The sequence below is a fragment of the Brassica oleracea genome, chromosome C3 (assembly GCF_000695525.1).
Source record: "Brassica oleracea var. oleracea cultivar TO1000 chromosome C3, BOL, whole genome shotgun sequence".
In the NCBI taxonomy this organism is placed as follows: Eukaryota; Viridiplantae; Streptophyta; class Magnoliopsida; order Brassicales; family Brassicaceae; genus Brassica; species Brassica oleracea.
In genome coordinates, this window is record NC_027750.1 from 48776677 (window position 1) to 48786749 (window position 10073).

The 10073-nt window shown below is 37.9% G+C and overlaps 2 protein-coding genes and 1 long non-coding RNA gene across 3 annotated transcripts; 1 reads left to right on the plus strand and 2 right to left on the minus strand.

The window, feature by feature from the left end:
• Positions 1 to 335: 335 nt before the first annotated feature.
• On the minus strand, positions 336 to 1143 carry LOC106333744. Its single transcript, XR_001268450.1, has 3 exons — positions 913 to 1143; positions 489 to 527; positions 336 to 404 (listed from the first exon to the last, which is right to left on the minus strand). It is a non-coding gene; the product is annotated as an uncharacterized LOC106333744 (long non-coding RNA).
• Positions 1144 to 1335: 192 nt separating this feature from the next.
• LOC106329473 (UPF0503 protein At3g09070, chloroplastic) lies at positions 1336 to 3095 on the plus strand. The gene has a single exon (XM_013768131.1). The coding sequence runs from the start codon at positions 1406 to 1408 to the stop codon at positions 3002 to 3004; it is 1599 nt and encodes a 532-aa protein (XP_013623585.1). The 5' UTR covers positions 1336 to 1405; the 3' UTR covers positions 3005 to 3095.
• Positions 3096 to 3761: 666 nt separating this feature from the next.
• LOC106335957 (beta-glucosidase BoGH3B) lies at positions 3762 to 6659 on the minus strand. Its single transcript, XM_013774655.1, has 9 exons — positions 6399 to 6659; positions 6030 to 6234; positions 5773 to 5863; positions 5546 to 5691; positions 5214 to 5457; positions 5008 to 5112; positions 4744 to 4926; positions 4471 to 4672; positions 3762 to 4382 (listed from the first exon to the last, which is right to left on the minus strand). Exons 1-9 carry the CDS (start codon positions 6562 to 6564, stop codon positions 3898 to 3900), a joined length of 1827 nt encoding a protein of 608 aa, XP_013630109.1. The 5' UTR covers positions 6565 to 6659; the 3' UTR covers positions 3762 to 3897.
• Between the last annotated feature and the right edge of the window lie 3414 nt (positions 6660 to 10073).

Sequence of the window (10073 nt, forward strand, 5' to 3'; positions counted from 1 at the left end):
GCAGTCATGCTAGTCAATATTATCGTGTATCATCCACCTAGCACACTATGACACACGCAGATTTTCAGAAATGCATGAAAAAAGGATAAAGATGGTCCTAACTAAGAATTGTAGTACCTTCCATATCTCTTTGTGACTAAGATGATCTGGTCCTAGATAAAATATTGATGCATAATCGACCCCGGTCTGAGAAAACACCCACAAGTTAACACCACAGAGCCAAACCATAATTGTCTAAATGTAATAGAATATATATTAGAGGAAACAAGACATGTTAAGGGTTCTGACTTACTGATAAGACAAAGACTTACTATCAGAACGAGAGGGTTATAATACATAAAATTTTTGTGGAAGAACAGTTCTTGTGTGTCTAATCCCATTTTTATTACAGATTCCCATCCAATCTGCAAGTTTTTTAAACAAGTTCATATAATGATAAGAATTCAAAACTATGGAGGCAAATCAGAAGATAATTGAAAATCTCCAACCTTTCCACAAACATAAAGACCACCAACATACAGAGCAACCTGGAGAATCAAGATCTCAGATCAGTCCATTAGATTGCATAGAATTTAAGGAAGACTTAAACGCAAACCCAGAAAATGAAGAAGCAATCAACCTTTGTTTAATTACAATAGTATTGGATACCTTCCGAACCCAAAAAGAAAAAAAAGTTAATTATGATAATGACAACAATAAAGACTAGAAATAATCAATGACAGCGAGATTAACATAACAAAAAGCAGACATTGCTTCCCTTTCAAACCCTATTTCCAGAAATATCCAAATCCCTTCCCTTTCAAATCACTTCCCTTTCAAACTTCATTTAACCATTCACAAACAAATTTCTACTAATTGCTTTCAAACCCACATTAAAAATTAACACAAAACTTGAAGAAAGAAACAATTTACCCGGATTTTTCGAGACTGAAGAAGATGAAGACAAATGATTTCCAACAAGGAAGAGACACGAAATCGAAGCCTTATGTCGACGGTGAAACATCCCACAGTAAGAGAGATGTGATTCGTCGGAGTTGATTTCGAACAAGGACGAGAAAGGATCGTCGATTAGGATTTTAAAGAGAAAGGGGAAAGTGAAGAAAGAAGAAGAACGTGGTCTGTGTTGGATTCTAAAGAGGAAGAAGGAAACACTTGAGTTGGGTTAGAGGGTTTAACTTAGGTTTGGTTGTAGTTTACTAGATTTTTTAAGGGTATATTAGTATTTAACCATTTTTCTGTAATTAAAAGAAAATAAAAATTAAATAATTTATTAGGAGGGACAAATAAGAATACACTACGAAGGTTGTAGGGTAAATTAGCATAAAGTCCATTATAAACTTCACTCTCACTCCCTAATAAGTCTGAACTCTGAAGTCACCGCCGCAGCAGCGATTAACGAACTTCCATGGCCCACCTCAAGCAATCCAACCGCCGTCGCTCCTCCTCCTTCTGCAACCGTCACCCTTCCGCCAAACCATCCAGCGGTTTCTGCGCCTCCTGCCTCCGTGAACGCCTCGTCACCATAGAGGCTCAATCTTCTTCCCCAGCCGCCGTTCAACCCCCTGAGCTCCGTCGCATCCGTTCCCACTCCGTTCGGAACGCATCCGCCGCATCCGTCTCGGAGCAGCCGCGACGGAGGTCGTGTGACGCTAGGTCAAGCGCGAGCTCTCTCCGCGACCTGTTCGTCGATGATGACGAAGAACGGCTCGATCTCTCGATTCGAAAGCCTCTGGTCCCGGATTTGAAAGAGGAGGAAGAAGAAGAGGAAGATTACTACGACGGAGAAGATATCAAAGGTTTTGATGAAGGTAAGGAAAGGAAGATCGTTGAAGAAGAGAGTGGAGAGCACAAGAAGACGATGAAGGAGTTTATAGATCTGGATTGGGGAAACCAAATGAAGAAGGACAACGACTTCGCGTCGATTTGGAGCAGGAAGCTGAAGAGATTCTCACTTAGTCATCACAAGGAGAAGAGAGAAGACGAGAAACTCGCCGGCCGTCGCTCCTGTGATGTAGATCGTAGATTGTCTCTCGACGGAGGTAGGATCTCGTTTGAGAAACCTAGGGCGTCATGGGATGGATGCTTGATCGAGAAATCATATAGCAAGCCGACGCCATTGTCTACTGTAACGGAAACCTTCACTGAGAAGAAACCCTCCGGTAACAAGGAAGAAGAAGAGGAGGAGAAGAGTCCAGGTGGAACGGTTCAAACGAGGAACTATTACTCTCGAAGAAGAAGCTTTGATCGATCGGTTTCGAGTAAGAGACAAGGATTGCTCGAGGTTGATGAGTTGAAAGCTATCTCCAACGCAAAGGTATCGCCTGAAACTGTTGGTTTGTTTCATGGCGCTAAGGTATTGGTTACGGAGAAGGAACTTAGGGATTCAAATTGGTATTCGATCAAAAATCACAAACCAGAGAGCAAAGAGTTAGTCTCTAGAGGAAAGATTTGTGTAGCTGCTCGTAGTGAGAGGAAGCAGGATAGTGTAGAGTTGAAGAAACCTAAGAAGAAATGGGCCAAGGGATGGAACCTTTGGGGACTGATACAGAGGAAGAATAAGGAAATCAAAACCGAGCAAAGTTTGAAACTTGAAAGAAATGCGGTCGAGGGTTCTTTGGCTGAGTCTTTGTTAAAGCTTAGGAGAGTATCTAAAGGAGAAACCAATGGTGGTGTTAGTGAGAAGCTTTTGAAAAGCTACAGTGTAAGCGCTAGAAAGTCTTGTGATGGTGTGTTTAGTGGTGCTAACATTGTCAGTGGCTTCGAAGGTGGAAGGAGCTCGTGTGATGGTCTGTTTCATGGATCTATTAACAGTGTTGAGGTTGGGAGAAACTCGTGTGACGGATTGGTTGACGGAGTTGAGGCCAAACAAAGTCAACATCTTCACCAGAGAAAAGCAAATGATGGCACTAGAGAAAACCTTGATAACAGTTTATTAAGATTGTATTTGACTCCGGTAAGGAGCCATAAAGCGAGCAAATCCGGGAAGAGTAGACTGATGAGTTAGTTTTATCTGAGATTGTGTTAACCCATGAATACTCTGTGTAGTCAAAAACTAATGTATCTGTTACTTTGGTCAATATAGATATGCGAACTAAGATTCTGTAGCCATTATTCATACATCTGATGTAGAATTAGTTTCGGCTAACTATTTGGATTTGGACCCATTCATCAATCAGAAGCTCAACTTTATTGTTTATATCTGTTAGTTTTCTATTTTCCGGTGTCTGGCCAATTTGATGCCAAAGATGAGTTAACGCACATCCAGGTTGCACTGGGACGGAAAACAAGTAAACACTCTAATTCGAAGAAAATCTAACAGCATCTTCAAAACACATTCTCTAACTTTAAATATATAGGTTCTTTGCTCTTCAAAATTTTTTTTCAAAGTTTTAGTACTGAAACTGCTTACTACTCAGTTTCATATTTTATTTTACATTTTGATATTTACAATTACATATCGAATTGATGATTCTTAAATATGTTGTCTTCATCATTTTAAACCTTAAAATGTTTATATCTCATAAATATTTCAATTTTTTTTTTATCAATTTTATTTTTACACATAAAATTAGATATAACTTTAAAATATTTTAAATAAGATTTAGAAAACAACAATATTACAAAAAAAACTTGTCAAATGCACTAGTTGATCATATAGAAGAGTGTTACGATAATATTTTTATGAAATAATATGGTATTTTAATTATAATTTAATATTTACTTATGTATTTTATGCAAAATTTTATATTTAGCGTTACATTTTATTAATTAATATTGTTACTAATAGCAAACCAACAATACAATAGTACTTATTGCTAGCTTATTTTACAAACACGACATTGTTTGTAATACATGGCATTAGATACTTCCCCAAAGTACACAATAAGACTGGTGAAGTTACACTGGTTTTGAACTGAGACCGAAACCAAGAGGGAACAATGGGTCATACGAATTGGTACGAGCGTTTAGCGGCAAATGCTCAACTGTTTTGAACCAGCTCACTGGTAACTTCCCCTCGAAGTCATAATCTCCAAAAATGACGTCAGCCATTCCTTGTCCTTCTGTTCCAGGCAGCCAAGCAGCTACTAGAGACTCCGTCTTTTCAAGAACTGTCGGCTCCAAGACCACAGGTCGTCCTGAGATCAACATCACCAGAGTCGGGATTCTCTCTGCCACCGTGGTTACAATATCGCTACCGTTAAATGGTATAATGAGTTCCGAGCTGTCTCCTTTAGTCTCTGCATAGGGTGATTCCCCCACTGCAACAATGGCGTAAGAGAATCCTTCATTCAAGGCTAAGGTTTCCTTTGATGGAGTTTTCTCGTAGACCACTTCGGTATTGTCTCCAACTGCTGCTTTTAAGGCATCCAAAAGCGTCGTGCCTACATTTCAGACAAAGTTAGTTAACTTTCCGACAGCATCTCTACCAGTTAGTCTCTTTCAAAACCATATAGCTGTAGATTTAACTACCGATAGTGATCCTGCCACTTAGACCGAACCATGTCTTTGTCCACCCACCACACTGATACCCAAGATCATCTGCATGCGTTCCAGTGACTAGAATTCTCTTGGCGTTGCGATCTAGTGGCAGAAACGGTTTATCAGCATGTTTCCCGTTCTTTAGCAACACTAACGACTTTCTAACTGCTTCACGCCCCAATTCTCTATGTTCCTGCATGCATAGAAACAGAGCCAATAAGGCTCTCATACTTCTCAACTCGGGTACGTTACGAGACACATCACCTTGCAGCCAACAGTTCCCAACAAAGATCTGTCCGACAAAGGATGTTCGAAGAGACCAGCCACAAACTTCACTCTGAGTATTCTTTCAACAGCGTCATTGACCCGAGCCATTGGTATTTCCCCCGACTCCACCAGGTCCGTCATGTCTTGTATGAACTGTTCATACTTAAATGGTACCATCACCTGCAATAACATTGATTCCATAATGGTGAAAATCATATGCTAAGATGAAATATTTTTGCATATTCGTTTCAAAACTCTTACCATGTCAATTCCAGCATTAACCGCAGTTTGAACGCAGTTGCGGTAGTTCGATCCCCACGGGTCACTAAGCCGGTCCAAACCTTCCCAGTCTGAAACTATAAATCCCTGGAAAGATAGGAAGCTAACCCTTAGCACCAAACTTTAAGCTTTTTTTTTTTATTTATAAATTTTGCATTAGTCACAATCAAGAAAAGAGTTACACCAACCTTGAAACCGAGTTTTTCCTTGAGAACTTCTGTTAAGAGGAAGTAATTGGAGTGAACGTTACTTCCGTTCCAGCTGGAGTAAGATGCCATAACCGTGGAGACACCCTGAGCAAGACACTTAAGATATGGAGGAATATGTATCTTCTCCAAGTCTTCATATGATGCAATGGTGTTCCCTTCGTTTACCCCCTTGTCCGTACCACCATCTCCAACAAAGTGTTTGGCGCATGCGACGACCTTGTTGCTATCACCCAGTAAAAGATCCCATGAGAGGATGTTAACAAGACTATTTAAAAGACTCTAAATCAAGCCATAGTGTATTTTGATGATACCTTCCTGCAACAAAAGGGTAACCATTTGGGTGTTCAACGGGTGGTTCGCCTTGTAGTCCAGAGACCAGCGAAGTCATCTCAGAGACAAGTCCAGGGTCTTCTCCATAACACTCATAGCTTCGTCCCCATCTCGGATCTCCCAATACCTGTAAGAAAAACAAGAACAAATTTCCATTCAATCTATATTTTAAATCATTATATTCAATAAATACTAAAAGCTGACTCACGGCCACGCAGGGAGCAAACGCCCAGTGAACTCCGCTCGCCCTAGCTTCAAGTGCTGTTGCAGCTCCAATTCTTCTGACCAAATCCGCGTCTCTACAGAGTTACCACAAGACAAGTTTCAGCAGAAAGACAGAAACAGAACAGATCAAATCAAAAAGTAAGTCCTACGCATCCAGCTCCAGCGCATGCAAATCACTTTCTGGACTTCTACTCTTTGACAGAAACAGTTAGTTTGCTCAAAGTGAAAAAAAAAAGAAACCTGGTGGCTCCGAGGGCGATGTTGTGGCAGAAGACGGTGGCGCCGTAGACATTGTTGTTGCCGTGAACGGCGTCTGTGCCATAGATTATAGGGATTCCCAAACGCGACGCTAACGCTGATCGCTGAAAGCCATCTATCATATCCGCCCAATCCGACGACTTAGCATCCTCAAACGGCGCACTCCCTCCGGCGTTCAGTACACTGCCTGTATTTTTAAAACAAAATATATATTACTAATTATAGTAAGTCTGAGAATGAAAAAGGAAGAAAATCTGACAAATGATATTTGCCATAATCGGCAAGAAAAAGGACACGCAAGTAAAATTTCAGACAGGAAGAGATAAGATGATGTGTGGTTTGTGTGTGTACCGATGAAGAAATCTCTAAAGGCGGCTGGAGAAGCGACAGTACGTTCAATTTGAGTCATCTGGCCGATCTTCTCCGGCAGAGTCATGCGAGATAGAAGGTCTTGCACACGCGCCTCCACTGGCGCGTCTGGGGTCTGGTAAACGCATGGTTCTTCCTTTCCAACCATATCCTCTCTTACTCTTGTGTTATCAGAACTGATGCTACTTCTTCCTCTTTATCTTACCTAAAGCCCAGCTGAGACGTGGCACCAATGATTCCGACATCCCACCAAATGCTTATTTAATTGGTTTAAATGAAATTTTTGTACCCATTTGACTGACACATTTCCGGTTGTCAATTACACTTTTAGTCACATATTCTACGTGTGACACACTTTCTGGCGTGAATTACCTATTTCGTCCTATGAACATAGATTACTGAGTGAGTTACGTAATTAGACACTTTTATTTTTTTTTTACTCAAAAGAACACTTGTTATTTGAAACACACAATTCCTATTATCAATGCTCGTTGTGGACAATTATGTCCTTGACCATTAATGAAGTTAGTTGGGCTTTTGTTGGAAAAAAAAAATGGTTACTTGAATTGGTTTTAGTTAGATGGGAAATTAAATGTCGTTAGGTTTATAGAACAATACGTTTAGATTTTAGCCACAAGATTTGAAAAACTTTTTTATATCTAATGGTTGTTATGGCTTATGTAATTTATTGGTTTGGAAAAGTAGGAGAAAATCCAAAAATGTGTCTAGTATTCTTTTTAAATTAAGCCGGGATTTTTTGGTTAAATGTGATAGCCGATTTTTTTTCCAGATTTCCTAACTAATTGGTTAATTTTTTTTCTGAAAAAGTGTCTTGCGTAGATGTGGACACAGAGCTAAACAGATTGCAAAAGAAAAATTAATAATTATACACTAGCATGTCTATGAATGTTTTGCATCTAGCAAAATTCGGTTGAGACTACAAAAAAGAGTTTTAGTACATACATTACCAAAGAGAGCATGATGTAAAAGAGACTGTTAATCATCAGGAGGATAGCTGAGGTGCATGGTGAGAAGGACGGATTATGGTTTTGTGGATGTCCAGAAATGTGAGGGGCAGGATCAGTATGTGTGTATTGCTTGGGTATTGTGGACAGAGGGGGTGTGTGGATGTGGTTGTCTTGAACTTGCGAGGAGTGGATGGTGGTGTTGTGGACAAGGGACACATGGGGATGTTGTTACCAGCAAAAAGCAAGGGGGTTGGGGAAGTGGATGTGGAGGCTGCTGTTATGGGCGATGTGGACAGGTGAGCTGGGGTTGAGGTCGGGAGACAGGTAGTATTGAGCAGCGTAATCCAGGGTAATCTTCTTCCTCCATGGAGGCTGGGGTCTGAGACACATTTTTTATTTTAAGCTGGTTAGTTCTGGTTTTAAGGCCCTGAAAATTAAATTTCATACACAAACTATAGCTTAAATCCTTTAAAATATAGATCCAATAAACACAATCAAGATCAACTCATTGTTCTTATTACTTGTAAATCTAAAAGAACACACTTTGGTATAGCAAAAGTGGGAAACAATGCAAAAGTACCCAGATTATTTAAACCCACTAAAAACCAATAAAGAACCAAGATTTAGATTTAGATGTTGAAAACTTAGATTCACTTCCTACCAGATTCAACACGAGTCTCAAAGGTTCTCTCTGTGCAGGTCAAGGAAAGAAGTATACTTGATATGGAATAAATTAGAACAAAACAGAGTTAAAATATGAGGAAAACAAAAGAAAAGTGACAAGGAAGAGACCCGTGGTGGTGGTAGTAAATGCGACAGAACCGGTGACGAGCTGGAGAATAGTGACCCCGATGGTCAGACTCAAATGAGGAATCCCAAATCGATTAATTTAAGAGAAGCTCCGCTGTGGGTTTAGAGAAATGAGAGTGGCGAACAGTTTTTTTTTTTTTTTGAAATCTAGGTTAGCGGAGTCAGAATGAGCGAGAAAAATTGAGATTTGGAAACTAGGAGGGATTAGGGTTTTCACATTTACTTTTGGAGAAATAGCACGTGTTTTGCTTGGTTTGTTTTAACTAGTTAAAGTTTGGTTAGTTTAGGGGTGATAAAGTCATTCAACAATAAGAAAGTATGTGGCAGGTAAGAAGTGTCTTTTAATGAAATTAGAAAGACACAATGTGTCTATGAAGGTATTTTTTTCTAGATTATTTGGTCATTGCAAGTTTTTTTTCCTATTTTAAATTGATTTTTATCTCTACACATGGTCATGTGGCTAATAGAACTGTAATCACTTCTTTCAATTATAATATTTTTAATTCATTCATAGTGGTTTTGAATTTTCTTAAAAGCTTATATGAGAACTTTAGAGATGATGACGCCGACACAATGACAATGACACATAGAAATACTCCAAGGGAATACAAGTCTAGCAGAAACACGAATTGCTTGTCTTGAATTTCACCGGAAGAGAAAGCTTCACCATCGTCATTTTCCTGGTCACCAGAAGAAATATTCAAAATACAAAGTTGGTTTTTACTTTCTAAAATAATCTTATGATTTCAGTTATTATTATCATTTAACATCACATGTTTTCATCTTTTTCTCTTTTATGTGTACACATGCCACAAATTATTATTTTCATTAAGATGGAAAACACACAAAACGTCTCGAAGATGTTCGACAAAATGCTCAAAAAAATATGTTTGTCCACGAAACATAGTTCAAAAATTGGCATCCACGAAACAACATCCACAAAATCGCATCCACGATTTTTCCCCATCGAATGTTGTTCCTTGTAATTTTTACATGACATCCTATTTGCTAAGATCATGTTGTTGGGTACAAAAAAACAACTCATCCAAAGATTATAGTCCATCTTGCTTGGTTTGTCCATCCACATGTTTTTCATTCCAATTTTGTCCATGCTTTTTCCGTCCACACATTCTTTTTACTTGTTTTTATAATTTTACAGACTTATGTATATTGTTTAATTTTTTTTCTATATTTAAGTATCTATTAACAATATAGTATCCACTATTCAGTGTCAACACATATAAATTTTTTATTGTACCAATTTCATCTTGTCCTCACTTTTACCGTCATAGCTAGTTTCTACACGATTCTTATTTCTATTTTTTGTATAACTGTAAATATAATTTTTTGTATCGAAATTTATATATATATCTAAAAATTTAAAATTAATCAACCCATATAAAACATATGAAATGAACGTTACTAACACCCAAAATATTTTGAGCAAAATTAGATACATAATGTTGTCCACAAATTTCCATCAACCAAATACTATCCACAATATTCGTTTACATAATAATTTTATGATTTTCATATTCAAAATGTTTAAATATATGAAAATGGATGTTAAAATGTAAAGAATAAAAATTTAAAATTTATTACATCAAACATATGTATTTATATATTTTATATTCTGAATTGCATTCAAATAGAGAAACTATGGATAAATTGAGATGATAATAAAAAATTAAATAAAATTACATTCATTTTGTTCAAACAATTAAATCTATTGTCACTGTTATTTCTTTTCTAGTTAGATTCTCATTACACCTTAACTCGCTTTCAATTTTAGTTTGCTAAAAAAATGGTAATTTGGTCTCATTTTGTACGAACAAATGAAAAAAGTGTCATTCATGCACAATGTGACTTATTGTGTAAG